Below are 20,861 nucleotides of genomic sequence, written 5' to 3'. Positions count from 1 at the left end.
TCAGCCTCTCTGGCTGCAATTCTCCCCCTTTCTTCCGCCATGAGACGGAGTGGGACCATGCCGGCTAGGACCATTGCCGCCTCAGTGGACACTGTACGGTAAGCTGTTATGACCCTCAGCGCGCAGGTCCTGGCGACCGCTTCCAGTCTGGCCTCGTTTCTTTTAACTCCGAGGGCCCCCTCCCATATCGGTGCCGCGTACAGTGCCACCGAGTACGCCACGCTCGCCAGGAGTTTCCTTCTGCCCGCGGACGGGCCTCCCAGGTTAGGCATTAGCCTGGATATAGCCGCTGCTACCGCTGACGCTTTATCCGCAGCCCTCCTAATGTGATCGGCGAAGTTGATTTTCGCGTCAATCGTTACGCCGAGGTACTTGACGCTATTAGCCGGCTTTACATCGTGGCCCTTCACCTTGATGGGGTTTACTCTTAAGGTGTGCCTCCTCGTCAGTACGACCACCTCGGTCTTCCTCTCAGCCAGGTCCAGTCCCCTTGCTTGGAGCCAGTTCCACACGGAGGCCACCGCTTCATTTGTTGTCACCTCCAGCATTTCAGCGCTCCGCGCCGTGACCACCAGGGCGATGTCGTCAGCGAAGCCAACGGCTGTAACCCCGGTAGGCAGTTCCATGCGGAGTAGGCCGTCGTAGGCAACGTTCCACAGAAGCGGGCCCAAGACCGAACCCTGTGGAACCCCCACCGTGAGCCGGCGCGTTTTCTGTCCGTCACTAGTGCGGTACACGAGCAGCCTGTTCTCCAGGTAGCTCGCGACCATATCTAGGAGGTACGCCGGTATGCTCTTCTTGTCCTCGAGCGCTTCCAGGACGGTATTGTGCCCCACCGCGTTAAAGGCGTTTTTGACGTCCAAAAGCGCCAGTAAGCAGGGGGCCGCAAACCGTCCCTTTCGCTCGTTTGCCTCCCGTGCTATTTTTACCACCTCACCTATCGCTTGTGTGGTAGACCTACCCCGCCTGAACCCGTACTGCCTCTCGGCTAGACCCCCTGCGTCGTGTAGCGCTGCGTCCAGCCTGGCATGGATCAGCCGCTCCATCAGCTTTCCCGTCGTGTCCAACAGGCTGATCGGCCGATATTTCTGGAGCCCGCCTTCCTCTGCTGGTCCCTTGGGCAGCAGTACCAGTTTTTGTCTTTTCCATCTTTCGGGGAATTCCCGCTTGGTCAGGCATTCGTTGAGAGTTGCCAGCAGCAGCTCCGGGCTGTGCTCGACCACCACTGCCAGTGCCTCGTTCGGGACGCCATCCAGCCCTGGCGCTTTTCCCCTACCTAGTTTCTTGGTCGCTGCTACCAGCTCCGCTACCGTGAAGGGTTCCGGCCTTTGCTCGTCCGGTGCCCGCTGGCTCTGCCACTCTGGCTCTACACGCGCTGGGAAGAGCTCCTCGAGCACGCGTTCTACAATCCCTGGGTCTTCCGGTTGGCGCAGCCCCCCCAGCCTTCTGGTCACGAGTCTATATGGGAGCCCCCACGGATCCTCGTCCACCAGTCTAACCAGTTCCTCCCAACATTTCGCCTTGCTGGCCTTGATGTTGTCCCTGAGGGCCTTTTTTGCCCTCTTGTACCTCGCCGAGCTGGCTTCCGTGTCCTCTCCCTTGGCCCTGGTTCTCTGCGCCTGTCTCCTTGCTTTGACGCATTCCCGTCGGCGCTGGGCGATATCATCTGTCCACCAGTGCACCGCGGTCCTGCCTCTGGGGGGTCTCTTTCTGGGCATCCCCTCATCGCATACCTTGGTGATGGTGGCCATCAGCTCGTCGACGCTGGTCCCACCGGTATTGATGTATTCCTTCTGCCGCTCGAGGTAGCTGGTCATATTCTGTCTGTTCAACTTCCTCGTATCCCACCCCCGATGTCCGATGTCCTCGCTGTTTTGATGCCTCTTATGCGTCGCTGCTGGGCTGGGCCTCCACTTCATGTGTATGTAGTGGTGGTCGCTCAGACTCTCGTCGTCCAGGACTCTCCAATCCGTGACTTCTGGGACTGCACTGGGGCTGGCTAATGTGATGTCAATTACTGACGCAGAGCCAGTGCTGTCCCTCTGCCAGGTTGGGGCACCGCCTACGTTTATGGGGGTCAGATCAAGCCGTGCCAAGAATTCAGCAACGGCTTGGCCCCTCTCGTCGAGCCTCGCGGACCCCCAGCTGGGCGACTTCGCATTGAAGTCCCCGGCGACTAGGATCTTGCCTCCTGCCGCCCTGATACAGCTCTCCAGCTCGTCCAGCTGCACCTCGAAGTCGACGGTCGCGACGTTGGGCGAGAAATAGCAGCTGAAGATGGTTAAGCCGCTTGTTCTCGCCCAGACGAACCCCTCCCCTCTGCCCTCCAGCGTGAGGTTGCCCGGGAGGTTGTTCGTCGCCGCTATTGCCGCGTCCCCCCGCCGATCCACCAGCCAGTTCCCCTGCTTTCCCGCGCCGCTGGGTTCCGAGACAATGAGTATCCCGGCCCTATGAGCAGCAGCGGTCTGGGTCAGCAGGTCCTGGGCCGCACGGCTCCGGTTAAGGTTTACCTGGAGTATCACTACTCCAGGTCCGCCCCCGGGTCCCGTGGTGGCATGCCCCCTCACTCCTGGCATGTTTCGGTGTGGAACTCGAGCCTCCTCCCGAAAGATACCCCATGCGTGGTGGGGGAGAGCATTACTGCCGTAACCCCCGCCGTGCCCGTCTCCCGCTTGGCTGGTGCGCTGTTGCGCACCCTCCTAGCAGCCCTTCCTCCCTGCCGGAGTTTGGCTTTCTGCAGTTCCTCCTTGAATGAACTGCAGCGGCCACTCCCCGAGAAGTGGTCGCCTCTCAGGCCCCGGTTCTGGCAGGTCAGGCACCTCGGGCGCCCCTGGCACTCATTCTCCCTGTGCCCCTCCGTGCCGCACTTCCTGCAGGCGTTGGAGTTATCGGGCCCGAGGCACTGCGCCGCGTGGTGCCCGTACCCCTGGCACCGGTGGCACCGATCTACCACGACCCTCTCGCGGATCCGGCAGGCGGTCCACCCTATCTTAATCTTGGCTAGGGCCACTAGCTTCCGGGCAGTCCGCTCTGGCATCCTGCACAGCGCGGTCTGTGCTCCCCGGAAGCCCGGCCTCAGCCTTATCAATTCAACCACGGGGGCCTTCAGGGCCTCCGACAGGGCCGCCCTTACCTCCCCCTCCGTGGTTATTTCGTCGAGGTCTCTGACCTCGACGACCATGGACGGCTCCAGGGTCGAGACCTTCGCCTCTCCCCCCAGAGCCCCCCTAACCGCCTCGCTCAGGGCCCGGGCACCACTACCGCCTTTCACTTCTAGGAGGACGTCACCCCCCCTAGTCTTCTTCACCGCCGTGATGTTGGCACCAGTCTCATCCGGGTTCACGCCCCCCTTGATTTTTTTCAGTACGTCGGCGTAGTTGGTGCCGCTGGTTACCTTAACTAACACCGCATCCGGGCGAACCGGCTTCCTCTTAGCCGCGCCCTTCGGTTGGCCCTTCGGCTGGGCCACCGCTGGCGTCTTCTGAGTTTGCTGGGTTTGCTGTTTTTGCTGAGGGGCAGTAGTGGCGGGTTTGACCGGCCTCTTGGGGCGGCCTCTCCTCACCACCTCGCTCCAGGCTTCCTTGCTCCCCTCCACATTCTCTTTCTCCTCGGGGCGCGGCCGTTTTTCCGCCGCCCCCGTGGATGGGGAAATCTCCTTCCTCTTTGTCGCCGCGTTCTGGGCAGTCGCCCGCTGTTGTTGCTGCGACACTTGCCGAGGATCTCTCTCAGTCTGGGTGGCCTTGTCCTCTGCCACGCGTGGAGCCGTGGCCGCCGCCAGCTCCTCCTCCATTTTCTTCCAGGCCCTTTCGACCCGGCGGGCGACAATAGCTGCCTTGGTGGTGTCCTCCTTCAGCGCCACATTAGTATTTTTATGCGCGAGGGCGAAGTCCTTCATGCCCTCAAGGAGGACAATCAGGGACTTCAGGCAATCCCTCCCGCTCACCTCAGCGGCGCCGCTGGTGGCGCTGGGGCAACTCATCGTCCTTGCCCCCGCTTTGGACGTGACCTTGGGGATCGCTCCCTTCGGTCCAGACACTACAGCCTTCACCTCCCTCGTCGGTGCTTCTAGGTCGACGAGGACTAGCGGCGTCTGTATTGGCGCCGGCTCCCTCGTCTGCATCTCCACCCGGTTGGTCCGCATAGGCGGTGGTGGTGACCTGCGGAGGCTGGTCCTTCTCGCGAAGGGGTCAACCTCAAACACCTCGAACTCCATCTCATCGTTGCTGTTTCTTGTTTTTGTTGTGTTAAGTTGATCCATATTAAAGTAGTTTATGTCTTACGACGGTTCGGCCATCATGGCAGCTGCACCGCGGTGCAGCATCTATCCCCGCCGGAAAGAACCCTAACCCCATACTCGCACGGAAGCTGCTTTCAGCTTATCGGGTGGTCAGCCCTATCCATGCGATCCCCCCCTCCCCCCTTACCTCTTTAGGGTCTTCCGTCCGGGGGATTCCCCTGTCAGTCAATCCGAGACAGGGTAGGCCCCCATTCGGGTAAGACCTTGCCGGAAATACCCTACCAGCTTCGGGTATGAGGAAATACTGACCAGGTAGTCCTCCATACATGCGCCCGAAACCCAAGATTCAACCCTCCGATTGGCTCCAGCCAGCTGCAAATAGCGGTTTTCCCACTTCAAACCTGCGGATTCCTAGAAGCCCACAGGAAAGGTACAGACATTTTTTGCAGCCCTGGTCGGCGGATTACTAGTCCGGCCTTGGCTAGTCTCGGAGGAATATCCTCAGAGGTCTCGACCACATCCCATTCATTCGCTTCCCATTCATTCCTCGCCATTCCCTCACCCAACCTCAAGAGGCTGGGCCGGTTGTGCTTGGTGGTAGTCGCTCATCTAGTCTCGCCTTTGCCCAGGGACTTTGGGGCCCTGGTCATTAGGTCCTCTAGATTCATTGCGACCGCCAAGCCCCCACACCACGACAAGGTGACAACCGACGTAGGGGAACCTAACCTAACCTAACCTAACCTAACCTAACCTAACCTAACCTAACCTAACCTAACCTAACCTAACCTAACCTAACCTAACCTAACCTAACCTAACCTAACCTAACCCAACCCAACCCAACCCAACCCTACCCAACCTAACCTAACCTAACCTAACCTAACCTAACCCAACCCAACCTAACCTAACCTATCCCCATCCCCATCCCCATATCCATTCCCATCCCTGTCCCCGTCGCCGTCCCCGTCGCCGTCCCCGTCGCCGTCGCCGTCGCCGTCGCCGTCCCCGTCCCCGTCCCCGTCCCCGTCGCCGTCCCCGTCGCCGTCGCCGTCGCCGTCGCCGTCCCCGTCCCCGTCCCCGTCGCCGTCCCCGTCGCCGTCGCCGTCCCCGTCGCCGTCCCCGTCGCCGTCCCCGTCGCCGTCGCCGTCCCCGTCGCCGTCCCCGTCGCCGTCCCCGTCCCCGTCGCCGTCGCCGTCGCCGTCTCCGTCGCCGTCGCCGTCCCCGTCGCCGTCCCCGTCGCCGTCGCCGTCGCCGTCCCCGTCCCCGTCGCCGTCGCCGTCGCCGTCCCCGTCGCCGTCGCCGTCCCCGTCGCCGTCCCCGTCGCCGTCGCCGTCGCCGTCGCCGTCTTCGTCGCCGTCGCCGTCGCCGTCGCCGTCGCCGTCGCCGTCGCCGTCCCCGTCGCCGTCCCCGTCGCCGTCGCCGTCGCCGTCGCCGTCCCCGTCCCCGTCTCCGTCGCCGTCGCCGTCGCCGTCGCCGTCGCCGTCCCCGTCGCCGTCGCCGTCGCCGTCGCCGTCCCCGTCGCCGTCGCCGTCGCCGTCGCCGTCCCCGTCGCCGTCGCCGTCCCCGTCGCCGTCCCCGTCGCCGTCGCCGTCGCCGTCCCCGTCGCCGTCCCCGTCGCCGTCGCCGTCCCCGTCGCCGTCCCCGTCGCCGTCGCCGTCCCCGTCGCCGTCGCCGTCGCCGTCCCCGTCGCCGTCCCCGTCGCCGTCGCCGTCCCCGTCGCCGTCGCCGTCGCCGTCCCAGTCGCCGTCCCCGTCGCCGTCGCCGTCGCCGTCGCCGTCCCCGTCGCCGTCCCCGTCGTCGTCCCCGTCGCCGTCCCCGTCGCCGTCCCCGTCGCCGTCGCCGTCCCCGTCGCCATCGCCGTCGCCGTCCCCGTCGCCGTCGCCGTCCCCGTCGCCGTCCCCGTCGCCGTCGCCGTCCCAGACCAGTCCCAGACCAGACCCAGACCAGTCCCAGACCAGACCCAGACCAGTCCCAGACCAGTCCCAGACCAGTCCCAGACCAGTCCCAGACCAGTCCCAGACCAGCACAGACCAGTCCCAGACCAGCGCCAGACCAGCGCCGGACCAGTCCCAGACCAGTCCCAGACCGGCACAGACCAGTCCCAGACCAGCACAGCCCAGCACAGACCAGCACAGACCAGCACAGACCAGCACAGACCAGCACAGACCAGCACAGACCAGCACAGACCAGCACAGACCAGCACAGACCGGCACAGACCGGCACAGACCGGCACAGACCGGCACAGACCAGCACAGACCGGCACAGACCAGCACAGACCAGCACAGACCAGCACAGACCAGCACAGACCAGCACAGACCAGAACAGACCAGCACGGACCAGCACGGACCAGCACAGACCAGCACAGACCAGCACAGACCAGCACAGACCAGCACAGACCAGCACAGACCAGTCCCAGACCAGTCCCAGACCAGACCCAGACCAGTCCCAGACCAGTCCCAGACCAGTTCCAGACCAGCACAGACCAGTCCCAGACCAGCGCCAGACCAGCGCCGGACCAGTCCCAGACCAGTCCCAGACCGGCACAGACCAGTCCCAGACCAGCACAGACCAACACAGACCAGCACAGACCAGCACAGACCAGCACAGACCAGCACAGACCAGCACAGACCAGCACAGACCAGCACAGACCAGCACAGACCAGCACAGACCGGCACAGACCGGCACAGACCGGCACAGACCGGCACAGACCGGCACAGACCTGCACAGACCAGCACAGACCAGCACAGACCAGCACAGACCAGCACAGACCAGCACAGACCAGCAAAGACCAGCACAGACCAGCACAGACCAGCACAGACCAGCACAGACCAGCACAGACCAGCACAGACCAGCACAGACCAGCACAGACCAGCGCTAGACCAGTCCCAGACCAGCACAGACCAGCACAGACCAGCACAGACGAGCGCTAGACCAGCGCCAGACCAGCGCCAGACCAGCACAGACCAGCACAGACCAGCACAGACCAGCACCGACCAGCACCGACCAGCACCGACCAGCACCGACCAGCACATACCAGCACAGACCAGCACAGATCATCACAGACCAACACAGACCAGCACAGACCAGCACAGACCAGCTCAGACCAGCACAGACCAGCACAGACCAGCACAGACCAGCACAGACCAGCACAGACCAGCACAGACCAGCACAGACCAGCACAGACCAGCACAGACCAGCGCCAGACCAGCGTCAGACCAGCGCCAGACCAGCGCCAGACCAGCGCCAGAAGACCAGCGCCAGACCAGCGCCAGAAGACCAGCGCCAGACCAGCGCCAGACCAGCGCCAGACCAGCGCCAGACCAGCGCCAGAAGACCAGCGCCAGACCAGCGACAGACTAGCGCCAGAAGACCAGCGCCAGACCAGCGCCAGACCAGCGCCAGACCAGCGCCAGACCAGCGCCAGACCAGCGCCAGACCAGCGCCAGACCAGCGCCAGACCAGCGCCAGACCAGCGTCAGACCAGCGCCAGACCAGCGCCAGACCAGCGCCAGAAGACCAGCGCCAGACCAGCGCCAGACCAGTGCCAGACCAGCGCCAGACCAGCGCCAGACCAGCGCCAGAAGACCAGCGCCAGAAGACCAGCGCCAGACGTTCGCAGGACTATGAACAAGATATTGTATCGGATTATATTATTTGGAAAAAAATCTTCATGAACTTGGTTGAAAATCAGATATTCATTTGTTTTGATGGAACAAGGGACACAATCTTGAATCCGATAAGCCAATATCCTCGTAATACTGTTGTGACATTACTTCAAAACATTATTATCCTTGAAACTAATTGTGACGTTAAGACGCATTTTGAGAAAGTTAATTTTCAACTTGTGTCACAGGATATGATCTATGTTCCTGAGTTCGACGCTTCGAATTAGATTTTCTTTGTTTCGAACCGCACTAACATGAAATACAGAAATCATTTTAATAAATCTAATATTACTTGAATTTTCGATTTGAGTATTAGGATCCCTTCATTTATTCAATCGAACATCATTGAAAATTTTCGAAATGAACTCTGATAGACATTGGAAAATTTTCAATAGTAGTAGCAATAATTTATTGATCGGAAAAAACGTGTTGACTATCGACTATTTGTAAATTTTGTTGAACTATTGTGGAGAAAAAATAGATTCGAAGTTCTATTACGGATAGTGAGATATTTAAATTTTTTGAAAGCTCGATTTAATGTCTCATTTTCAAAAGTGATAAAATTCAATATTACCGCCTGAAATCACAAGAGAGTGAGAAAGTTGCTTAGTTGCTTGAATGTGGCGATGATCTTTGTACGTGCGATAAATTGAATAGGCAGATAACAGTGAATATTAGAGATGTAATTATTTTGGCCGTATCACCTGTTGATAGAAATAAATTTCATTGTTATTTCTAATGTACGAAATAGTAAAAGTGATCAAATAAAGTGTTCCCACCTACCTGCTGCGTTTCTTCCAAGCACCCAACATTTAAACAGATTTCTCATTTCGGTCGAATAAAGCCAATTTTCAGAGAGCATTAGCATCAAGTTTCGACCGTTCGTGGTAGAATCAACTTTCCGAGTCACGAACTCGACTGTTTGAGATTCTAACCTCAAAAATTCGTATGAATCACATCGCCGCCAGACACAGGTTTTGACAGCTGAGAGTCGGAGTGGCCAACCTGCCCGAACAGCCGATAAAACTCGCGCATGCGCATTGACTGTACAGTTTCTAGGGATTGTCCCGGTAGGCTAATAAAAGAAAAAAACCCTAGAGGAGATTTTCCGAGTGAGCATAGGCTACGCCGCATAATAGGCAACCCCACTCACACACAGTGTTGATTGCAACGAACAATTACGTTCAACTTTCGGACTTGCACTGTGATTTTGAGATCAAGCTTCTTATACTTGAGGCTTTGATCGATCAAGCGTATTTGCAGTGTTTCAAACCACCTGAGTTTCCCTGATTATTCAAATACTTATCCTGGAATCTGCGGATATAGACACCGAGTTGAATTTTTGATTGAAACTGATCGTTCGATGCTCCAGGTAAATCTCGTTTTTGAATCACGTACTATGAAATAAACATAGCGTAGCGCAGAATCAGTACGCACAAAACTTTGCTGTTGAATTGGTATCATTATAATTATACTGAAATACTCGAATTCGAATTCTGGACGTGTGAAAGTTTCAAATATTCCTGACGCGATGGTATAAAACTACGGTGATGGTCGAAGGGGCCACTCGGTTTGAATTCTTCAACAATTCACGAGTGAATAATAACAATTAGAGAACAATTAAGAGCAATTTGGGAGCAATTATTTTGCGTAAAGATTTTCATGGAATTCGAAGGTCGCAAGCCAACTTCACATAGGTGGAATTGCAACGTGGAAACGTCATAGAAGTATACCAAGATCGTAGTGAAATTGATAATACTGCCAGTCTCCGCTGGCTCACACTCCGGTCTAGAAGAGAATTTTCCCTGGACTGCTTAGTAAACAAAGCTCTTGTGTTAAATCAAAAGCCACTCATCAAAAGAGATTTGCGTATTCTTGAACCTCGCTTTCGTCGAGGGGATGTCAGGCAAGACTACCTTGAGCTTCCGCGCTGTCGTGGTGCTAAATTTGATAAATCGTTCATGGCCGCGGCTGCCAGGTATTGGAACCTGCTGCCGGGCTACTGTACGACTCAGCCATCGTTCCAAGAGTTTCGTGGAAACTGTTATGATTATTTATTAAATATCGAATCGAGCTAGATCACTTGACATGTTGTTGTCGATGCTATCATTTTATTGTATCTTGTTACACATCATTTTTATTTTTATTTTTAGTTTTTTTTATTTCTGAATCATAATTGCTGGTAATGTGCGATGTGTGGGTGATGTGAGCTACATTGTGTATGTAATACTACACTATATTTGAACCCTGTTTATAGTTTTACTTGTGTCTGTTCTTTATATATTTATACTGTACTTCATTGTTCTATGTATTGTCTTATTGGACGGCCGCAAGGACTCTTGGCTCCACGGCCGATTAAATAAACATTATTATTATTATTATTATTATTATTATTATTTTTATTATTTTTACTAATTCTCAGCGTTTAGAGCCCTGCTGAATAAGTTCGTCTGAAAAATGTTGTAAGAATTACGTAATAAACCATGTGATTAATGTCCGGTTGTTACGTATGAACTCTGCTTAAAATTTGATACATAATAATTCGTTTTGTGATACATCGTATAACATTCTTTTACGAATTGTATAGTCATTGCTGTCGAAACATTGGGAGAGATGCAATATCGTGCAGTTTATCCGTGGGTTGTAATCCAAAACCGTATATTTTCTCTGGAACGAGATACCACAGGGGTCAACGTCATGCCGGGTCTACACGTACGATTCAGTAAAGTCGTTCATAAAATTCCTACTTCGTTTGGGCGATGCATTGATAAACACGCTCTCCCTCAGATTGAAAATCAAACAAAGACCAAGAAATTATAAACTGATTTATTTCAATTGGACAGAATCATTCTGGAATATTGGCTATAGAAGTTTGGGAAAAGCTAAATCCAATTGTGCATAGGCATGTGTTAAACAACTCAACACATACATTTTCCCATCGTCAATAGAAAATTTAGAGTGACGGCTCAAATCCATTTTCAACCCAAAATTAAAAATTCAACTTCACATTTTGAATACGTACGTGTTTCGAAGAAAATCATTTCAATTAATTATCGTCCAGTCTTATTTGTACCCATGTGTCAGCGCATTTCCATGCTAGGCGTAGTCCATACCCTACATAAAAAATCCGACAGACTTCTGTCGGATTCGACACAGATCCGACACAAAATCCGAAGTTATCCTCCAGGCGAGAGACAAGGATAGAAAGTGTGAACGGATCCTATTCGGCTCTGTCGTAAATGAACTCTGTTTGCGGCTTGATGACCAAAATTTTATTTCGGAACGTGTCCGGTTTCTATTCCCGCGTCCCGATGAACCTCCCCTACATAAAAAATCCGACAGACCTCTGTCGGATTCGACACAGATCCGCTACAAATGTCGGACACAAGTCGGACGCAAAATCCTGTCGAATTTTTTTTTGTAGGGTACTATAAGTCGACGCACGCGGCCGGCAGTGCCAACGGTGCTCATTCGGAACCACGGGTCGTAAACTTACGCGGAACATCGTAGGATTGTACCCAAGGTCCGCAGAGAGACAAACCGGGCAAGGGAAGGTCTTTGCGCGGTCGCCATTTTTGTTCCAATTTGTGTATAGTGTGTTAATTTTATACTATAACAGCTGTTCCAATTTATGTTACATACTGTGTAGGTTCTATACGATACTACAGTCTGACAATGCGATCGCCATTATCTTTCCTACGTAAAATTCCCCATGCATAAAAGAGCTTCCCTCGTCCGCTCGTCTATCTACGGACCTTGGGTCTGCCTATAGGCACGCAGACGGGGCTGAATCGAGTCTAACGCTCTCTCGCGTTCGTTTCAGCCCTTAGTGAGGGTCTGACCTTCGTTGGAGTTGGCTGCTCGGTGAAATATCTAGCGCGACTCTCGGAACGCCGAGCTGAGACACAAGTCGATAATATATAATCCAGGCAGGCGGCTTGTGTGACTTCAAACAAACGCTTGTGTAAATTTCGAACAAATTCTGATACGTGTGTACGGTCTGGCGGGTTTGATTACCCGCAATGTTAAACGTCGCACCCGGATCTCAATTTTATCACTAAATTGAGCTACAGAACTACTTTCCGGAGTGACATATTTCCTCGATTTTGCTGAATAATATATACACCAATTTCCAACAAAAATCCGTACACCGCTCGATAAGTAAACGCCGTGGAATAGACACACCAGCAGCTCGGGTCGTGGAATGAGTTGCCTATAGTAGATGGTGAGTAGCTTGACGCTTGTCCAAAAAATCAACAATACCACGATTTGTCAGGTGGTCTAATCGAAGCAGCCTAGGGTCTGATTGCGTTTGGTCGTTATTGCATGCATTCGGAGGCAAAGAACTTTTGGCAATTTCCTATCGAGCTGCCTTTTTCCAAGTCAGCCCCCGTCCACCCTTAAGGTACGCGAGCTCTTCCTTACACGTTATATAAAATACTACAAGGTGTGTTACGAAACGCCTCATAGGTTTTGGCGAAACGGCATTCTACACGATATTAATTTGTTTTCAAAGTAGAACAACTTCGATATATATTTTTCAAAATATTTGGCAGCAAATTGGTGCAGCGCAGTCTCATTGTGATTGTCCGTCGCTACAAAAAATTTCCTTACTTCGTGTAAAATCATGACCTGATATATTTTAGTAGATGATTCTTGCGTAGTGAATCATTCGAATTAGGGCGATCGCGACGCTCATTACGGTCATTTCACTGATATCACCGTTGATCCCCCGCCCCGGCTGGTATTTACTACGGTATTCCGGTCAGTATGCGAAACAAACGGGAATCAGCTCATTGGCATATCATCGTTTCGACAAAGATGTATGCGTCGATGAATTTCATACCAATATGATCAGCGACGGTCATTCCGTGCACGTCATTTGATCGCATGCTACGATACGTAGATATATCAAGATACCTGTAGATTTTTACCGAATCCTTCATCTAGGTATAGCCATATAATCCGTATACATACAAACGATCACAAAATCCCTGGCGTACAGATTTTATGAAGGTAAATGTTATATCTAGCATCAGATCGATTTTTGTAAACATGAACCGCAGATGAACAATCTGCACTTACCAACCTTACTTGAATGACCATCGAAGTGAAAAATTTGTTCGATCAACTTTCATCGTTCACCGGTTAACTTGACATTTTAGGATTGAGATGATTCTGTGATGCTCCACCGCAACACATCATCGAGACGACGCCGGGCGTCGCGCAGCGCCGCCAACTCTCCTCAGGGCAATCCAACCTCGGTATCACCTGCTAGCACGAGAGGTCGTCGTGCGTCGGTGGCAGCGGAGAGACCGACGGCTCTGGCGACTCTCTCAAACAACGGGAACCTTTCCGAAAGATCACCCAGAAGCAGTATTGTGCCCGATATTGCTCTCGAGGATGACAAGACCGCGGAAGCATCCCAGGAGGTCGGATACATTCATTGTTTATCTTGATACGCAATTCTGTGAGAGTTTCTTGAACAGCCGGAACCCACAAACTCATAACGGAGCGGTTTCGACCAACAGAAGAGGCTTTCGTGCACAAAATAACACGTCGCTTTGCGGAATGTACCGCCGTTTTCAGTATCGAGAACGATCTTAATATTATCACGTCCACGTAATTAGAAACACAAGTACCCGACTTGTCTCTCGCTCTTCCTCATATCGCTGTAGTAATGAATTAGATTCATGATCAAGTGAACTTATCCGTTGACCCACCGCCCCACACGAAGTTTGTTCAACAGCGTATGCATATTTGTACGTGCATATTCATGCGACGTGCATAGATCGTATACCTCCGTACACACGCACACGCACACGCATTATACAGGTGCACCCGTGCACCCGCTTTGAGTTGGCGTCTACGAAATCGGTAGTGGTGAATTCCAATAGAGCGAAGCGATTGACTTGTTGTATATAGTTGTATACGAGTATGTCTTGTACTTGGATGGAAAAGTTTCGAGTGAAAGGGTGTTGAAAATCAGTATTTGAACAACAGTGTACATCTGCCATTCAAAAAACTCTGTATGTCCATATACCATGGATTTTGGTGAGTACCTCATGAATCTGATTTTGCCACCGGTTGGAAAAAAGATATGAGAGTGAGAAAGAGAAAACGAGCGAATGATGAAATATTCTTCAACTTCCCCACTTCGATTGTTACAGGTTCGATTTTTAATTTGGAGTATTTTTTTTTTTTTTTTTTTAATTCGGTGTGAACATTCACGTATTCATTCTTTGGCTCGTAGACTCATTTTGATGCCTGTATCGTATCAAGTCGGAATCGCGTGCGCGCTCGGTATTTTGATTGTCGCGATAGACGGATTGATGGGTAGGTTAGCTTGTATTGACATTTTCCGCTGCTATAGTAATAATTTGCGATGGGATGACGGGTGTCGTGTGTTATTTTTCATATTCGAGGACATACTTCGTTTGCAGACGGTCTGTCAAAGAATTGCGCAGGACATCGATCTGGGAAAATCGGTACGTGGCGGTCAGCTTCTGCAGCCGGAGCCGAATAGAAGTCCGAGAAACTCCCCGATACCCGATGAGTGCTCAAGGAATTCTCGCAGCTCTTCGATTTGCGAAGCGAATCGCAGCCCGAGAAACAGCTTGACGCCGGAGGCGAGTCGCTCGCCGAGAAACAGCTTTGCCCTCGACGCAACGATCGGCAGGAGTCCGAGACACTCCCTGACAGCTGATGTCGCCCCGAGTCCGAGGAATCCTTTTCTGTCAGATCCTGCGCGACTCGGTTACGACAGAAGTCCGCGAAACAGTTTGGTACCCGAGGTGAACCGAGGGAAACGCAACGCTGCATCGCCGGTCGAAGCTACGGCGCAAGGAACGAGGAATTGGTTTTTTTTTACAGAAAACAGCGCCTACGCCCCAAGTTCCAGACATCCCCGTGCCTCCGATGCCGAGCCTGATCACCGCGGTAGCGTCGCAAACCTCGAGTACGATCCAAGTACTCCGGAATTGCGGACGACACCGCGGAGCAATGCCGGACCGCCGGTAGACGCGAGTCGGAACCCTCGCGGCTCCGCTGTCCAGGAATCGATTAATCGAAGCCCGCGCAGCTCCATAACCCCAGAACCGAATCGTTTTCCCAGAGGCTCGATTTGTCCCGAATCAAATCGCAGCCCGAGAGGATCAATTGTCGGCCCTCACGAATCGAACAGATCGCCAAGAGGCAGCATAGCGGTTGGCCAAGTCGATAGAAATCAAATCGAGACCGATAACAGAAGTCCCAGGGGAAGCATAGGCACACGGGATGCCGAAAGGAATAACAGGGGTAGCCTTGGCGGCTCTCAGGATCGGAGGAGTCCCAGAGGCAGCCTCACCTTCCTCGAACCTCGCAGAGCTTCGGCTGACCAGGGTGCGTATATCATACGATTACTGTTTATAACAAAACGTTGATAAACGTTTGCCGATCCCTCCCGCATCGTCTTGCTTCAATTTTGATTCTGCCTTATTTTCGATCATTTCGTTCGATACTTTTTTCCGGCAGAGCCCGACGATCAAATGCCCAAGTTTACACCCCGCTATATTATTATATAACCATATATAACGTCGTCTATCCAGGTAAAACGCGGCGATCGGCTGACAATGAGATAATGATAACCCGATATCATCTGAGTCCTATTAAGACGAATCGAAGGCGCGGTCAATACGTCGAAGTTAGGTTTATGCCGGGCGATAAATTTGAATTATTGCAATGCGGTCGATGTAGCCAACGGTATTGCGTCTGAAAATTCTAACAAGTGCCCATCGAACGAATTATTATTAATCGGCAATAATGCCCGATCTGTCACGCCTGAAACCGAGTAACATTTTGACTCGTCTTTGGTTCAGTATCGTAATCGGATCGAACGAGGCCTGGCAACGATATCTTTAACGAATGGAATAAATTGCAAACACATCGACGGCACAAAGATCTCAAAGATCGAGAGGATGTAGGTTATATAAGTTCGGAGGTTTTACCGGCCGAATCCCTCGGACCCGATTTCATTCATTGCCTTCCCGATAAATTACGATAAACCGCCGTAGCCTAGCCGTGGAGTATGAATGATATCTAAGAATATTTTCCAAAAGTTTCGGAGAATAATCACTAATTGGCCGTGGGCATAACTGAGACGCGGCGGATGTACTTGAAAATCGGACGAATAAATCATTGTTACTTTGGGGGAACGGGGATATTAGAATGTCGATACCAATTGTGTTTCTGCGTGGACTAATTGCGCTGGGTCTGGACAACGCCCTCAAACGTCGACGACGCGAGTACCGGGCATTTTATTTCTGTCCGAATATGACCGTTGCGTCAATCGAAACGCACGTTTCATGTTGTTGGATATTTACATCATGTAATGTTCATACCGGAGTACGACGTACCTACTAGTAGCAACGCCGTTTCGACTGCGTCGAGGCGGCCGCGCCGGTAGAAGGAAGTCTCGTGTAAATTAGTTGTAATTCACAATGGATTACGATTTCGCTACATTACCCTGGGTGACGTCGTTTTACGTACGTACAGTCGCACGTCCGAACAAAGCTTTGCAATACGTAACGGCTGTTCCGCAATTGATTACAGGAACTTCTCGGACCAGAAGCACCTCACCTTACCGTCAAAACGAACGTCAAATTAACGCTGCCGGTAATCCGAGGTGCATCGGAAATTACGGAGCTCAGGCGAACCTGGGTTACGGAACGAACGCCTGGGCGGATTCCAGGAGGGCGAGTAGCTCTGTATCTCAGGTAACTCCGTTTTTCATGTAACTTCTCCTCAACCCGCCTGTGAGGTCTAAATTCACCGGTAGGTATACATTTTAGTTTTCCGGTGACGAATCACGTCGACTGTGCGGAGGTGCGTCGAGCGTTACGGAAAAGGGTGTCATAGATCCTGACACCCTGGCCGTTGCGACCTACGGCTCGCTGGCTTTCCAGTTGAAAGATGCTCACCTTGAGGCCGGCAGCACCTGCGACTTTGTTTCGAGAGCGCTGGGTGTCATCGGTAAGACGTTGGGTGTCACGATTTGTTTGGCTTGCTTGTCGGCCATGCCTCCCGTTATGCTGATCATGGGTAAGTTTTTCGCTCTGCGTAACGAACATTTCTGCATCGTCGCGTATTTTTGTTGTGAAAATGGATTCGCAAAATTTCATCCAGCTCAACGAAGCCGGGGAGATTACTTCACAGAATAGCATGGTATAATTAGAAACGTGTCCGCTACACAAGGCGTTATCATGCCAAATTTCGCAAACAAAATGGGGTTATCCCGTTGAAATTCGTCATGCAAACAAAAATTTCGGCTGCGTAGGTCTGCAGTTCATACGAGATTGTCCGAGGGAACCTCACATACCGGTATACATGGTCGTTGGCGGTACTTTGGGTGGTGTGCGTATGCTATGGACTCTCTACGTCCAAATTTGCTCCAGGAGACCGGAGATTCTCAGTGGTCCCGAAACTGGAACACACATGTCGCCAACGAGGCTCGCTTCCCTGGCGTTATCCGGTTTCTTGGCCGTATGGTTCGTGCTGGGTAAGAGAACCATACGAACGTTGATGGGGAATAAATTTCATGGCTCCTTTACAGTCCACGGACACGCGTGTGAGACAGATCGATTGATAACAATTCCTTGACCGGACGACTCCCCCGGTGGACGAAATTATCTGCAAAGATGCTCTGCGGCAACTGCAGTGAAAAAATTGCAATTTCTAAAATACTTTACGGAGAGAGGCCGGACATGAACGATATTCTTACGCAAAAAATGGTGCAAATTTACAGAATGTTTTTCAGAGTATTTTATCCACCGTTGTGGGTACAACAACTCTGTCCGACGGGATAATGCTTTATGAGAGTTTCTCCACCTCGGACGCGCTGGTGACATTGACGAATTCATGTTCGCATGTTTCAGGAAATTTTTGGATATTGAATATAAAGTGGCCAGATTACGCCCCTACCTTGTTTGAGCCGAACCGCTGGTGTGACAAGTCTCTTTACATCTTCTCGCTGGTTCACCTTTGCATCGTTTACGCAGCCCTGGCGGCCAGCATACTGGCTGCCGCAGCCCTGGCCGTATGCCGAATTCTTTCTTGCCCTTGGCCGGACAGGTGAGTGACGCTTGATAAAAATTTATCGTCGCATCGATCGGTGAATAGGATCAGGATTCCGTGCTGTTTGCCAAAATTGACAACAACCTTTGCAGCCGTCCTACGTCACCCTGGAAACGCTTACCGCTTAAAACTTTTGTACTATTGTTATTATCGTAACAGATCGTCTGACTTTTCATGCATATAGATAACAACTCACTCATTGACAGTCCCTCACCTATGTCCTCTCAGTTCTGTTATTTGCAAACCTAACTGTTGTCCTGAAAGACGCAACTCGTTAACGAGTTCGATTCAGACGTTGAACCCTCGGTTGCAACATGCTCTCTGTGTTCAGTTGTAAGGCTGATGTAGGTTTGTTTGGCTCCTCTCTTCTCCTGTTTGACATTTAGATACAAATAACCACGCCGATCCCGGCGCTTAAAGGAAGATCGGGGAGGGAGTGCTATGGGTAGAGGTGGGAAACGGACATGGAACTTTTCAAATAATCGAGCCCTGACGGGGGTGGAGGAGGTGGGGGATGAAGAGGAAGAGCAGGAGGAGGAGGAGGAGGAGGAGGAGGAGGAGGAGGAGGAGGAGGAGGAGGAGGAGGAGGAGGAGGCGGAGAAGAAGAAGGAGACGAAGGCGGAAGAATCGTAAGAAGCAGGGGGAGCGGAGCCGACGAAAGAGGAAGTAGGGCGGATGGACGGAGACATTACCGCCGACAGTTTTCAAACGGTGACGTATTTGCCCGCTGGACATAATTGAGCTTCGGCAAGTATCGGACGTGATTCGGACCCGTAAGTTACAGAGTTCCCGTTCCGTCGGCGGCACGCCGAATAGGACGCGTAAGCATACCGGCCAACTAAGATTTCAAATGGATCGATGATTGATCGTTTCAATGTCGGCCCAGATAAGTTCGGAAATGGACGAGCTGTGTTGAATGAGAAATTATAAGGCTCTATCTATCAATCTCTAGTTAACAGCTGAGCCCTTAGTTAATAGTGTTGGCTTCGAACTCGTAACATAGCCATTTCATAGTTTCCGAGAACTGATGAAACTGTAGTAGGTGTACGTATAACGATAACTTGCCAAAACTCCGAATTGATGCTTTCTCACCTGTGCACAATTGTCCAGAAAAAGTGGCAAGTTGGACGGAGAGCTGGCCAAGAAACGATCACACGCGTTTACTTTTCCTAACGCTGATTGCATTACAAAAAATATTTGCAGATTTGCGTATACTCGCTGCCCCCTCGGCAGAGACGTAGCGGGAGTGTATATGGCACAAAAGGCAACGAATGAATACTATAATATTTACCAATTGTAGAAATTATGTGTATATATTATTAATCGTAAGACAATGGGACGCAACGCATCGTATAATATGTATACCTGTCCACGCTGCACGCATGAAGTTTCGTCGAGATGTAAGTCGTAGATTGAGAAACCTGTCGATGAGCAAATGTTGTCTCGTGAGGCCGAATCGAACTCGAGAGCCGATATCTGAAAAAATATGTTAAAAGAACACCTTTGCCCGGACGATTGGATGGGAGACGTTGAATTTTAGATGAATTGTCGGCCGATTCTGAAGGTACGACCTTCCGTGCTTAAGTCAACTTCATGCCGACCAAGCCGGTGAATGTTATTTGTTAGGCTCTTAGGAATACAACCTCCGCTTTCAATAAAAAAGTAATTTTGATAAATTTTATAAACTCACTCGTCTTTGTCAATAATTAGAATTGACATCGATTGAATACAGCAACAAGCCTGGCGTCAGTTGGACAAAGAATAAACGAACCCAGTGAGCTACTATACATATATCCCTCCGGCATCTGAGTGAACGGTCGGATCGATCTATCGATGCACAGTTGGAATTGCCACGGTAGTGTACGCGGTTCTTGACGGATGCGGTTACATAGGTCACCCACGGCTCAACTTGAAAGCTTTACAGACTCGCATTTCGAATCGATTCCTTTCTTTTCTAGATTTTGGTAGTTCACCTTTGGCCATCTTTCGTTTACGGCAACTTTACACGCGCTTCAATCCCAAATCCTTGCCGATGCGCCAAAATCACCTTCGCACAATATTATACCTAGATATTCCACTGAGAATATTCGCGATTGAGGCAACATACTTACATTATATCTATCAACATGAATGGAATCGATATTATCAGTTACTGTTGTGCAGCTTTTTAAAGCCTCGTTTGCAGGCAGATACATGTATTATACGTATAATAGAAATGTTAAGTATACCCCCGGCAACTGTACCTTTCCAACTAAACAAAGTCAATTAAAACAATCTATGATACAACGCAATTATTAATTACATACTACACAATACACGTATATCTAGAGTGAATTCCTTGGAAATAACTGTCCCAGCTAACACCCGAGACGGTTTCTTGCATTGTATTGACCGCTGCCGGTTGCACCCCACCCCCCCCCCCCCCCCCCCGCCTCACGAGGGTGACATATTTTCTTCTTATCATTTTCACCGCCGTAAGACGTATCGCGCTCCAATGGATTCAAATCCTTGCTTTTCCACGAGGGATCTCGTATAAGGGCAATTCTGTGAGTTAGTATTTTGGAACAAATTTCATCGAACAGTTTCTAACTAGGACCCACCAAAACTGAATATGTGTGAGAAGATAATAATATCAATCCGTATAAATTAATAAGCGGCAATTACATACAACGTATTAGATTACGATAATTTAATTTGTATGGCAATCTTTCCGCTTCATCTGCCAGAGGAAGTCTTATCGAAAAATGTTCAAGTCAAGAGAACATCACGTACGGTACATGAAATACGTTTTCATCGATACACGTGTAACCTGTGTTATACGTACGCAGGTACGCAGGCATCCTGCGATACAT

The 20,861-nt window shown here is 51.4% G+C and overlaps 1 protein-coding gene and 1 long non-coding RNA gene across 3 annotated transcripts; one reads left to right on the top strand and one right to left on the bottom strand.

Annotated features, from left to right (window-relative positions):
* The first annotated feature begins 11,742 nt into the window (after positions 1 to 11,742).
* On the top strand, positions 11,743 to 19,685 carry LOC124308835 (serine/arginine repetitive matrix protein 1-like). 2 transcript variants are annotated; one of them, XM_046771970.1, is made up of 9 exons: positions 11,743 to 12,124; positions 13,065 to 13,331; positions 14,343 to 15,279; positions 16,489 to 16,652; positions 16,728 to 16,977; positions 17,213 to 17,434; positions 17,811 to 18,006; positions 18,430 to 18,540; positions 18,589 to 19,685. In XM_046771970.1, exons 2-8 carry the CDS (start codon positions 13,083 to 13,085, stop codon positions 18,500 to 18,502), a joined length of 2,091 nt encoding a protein of 696 aa, XP_046627926.1. In that variant the 5' UTR covers positions 11,743 to 12,124; positions 13,065 to 13,082; the 3' UTR covers positions 18,503 to 18,540; positions 18,589 to 19,685. The 2 variants fall into 2 exon arrangements, with proteins under 2 accessions (XP_046627926.1, XP_046627927.1); XM_046771971.1 differs by lacking the exon at positions 18,589 to 19,685 and having other exon boundaries at positions 18,396 to 18,537.
* Positions 17,475 to 19,238, bottom strand: LOC124308836 (uncharacterized). Its single transcript, XR_006909115.1, has 4 exons — positions 19,102 to 19,238; positions 18,224 to 18,380; positions 17,857 to 18,116; positions 17,475 to 17,587 (listed from the first exon to the last, which is right to left on the bottom strand). It is a non-coding gene; the product is annotated as an uncharacterized LOC124308836 (long non-coding RNA).
* Positions 19,686 to 20,861: the final 1,176 nt, after the last annotated feature.

Source organism: Neodiprion virginianus, chromosome 7 (assembly GCF_021901495.1).
Source record: "Neodiprion virginianus isolate iyNeoVirg1 chromosome 7, iyNeoVirg1.1, whole genome shotgun sequence".
Lineage (NCBI taxonomy): Eukaryota > Metazoa > Arthropoda > Insecta > Hymenoptera > Diprionidae > Neodiprion > Neodiprion virginianus.
This window is presented reverse-complemented; position numbering and strand designations above follow the sequence as displayed.

What these genes read in the sequence shown, in the direction of transcription:
- LOC124308835 (XM_046771970.1), top strand. Translation starts at nt 13,083, where the DNA reads ATGCTCCACCGCAACACATCATCGAGACGACGCCGGGCGTCGCGCAGC. An exon ending in CAGAGCTTCGGCTGACCAGG is followed by an intron (nt 15,280 to 16,488) that starts GTGCGTATATCA and finishes AATTGATTACAG; the next exon opens with GAACTTCTCGGACCAGAAGC. An exon ending in GGCCGTATGGTTCGTGCTGG is followed by an intron (nt 17,435 to 17,810) that starts GTAAGAGAACCA and finishes CGCATGTTTCAG; the next exon opens with GAAATTTTTGGATATTGAAT.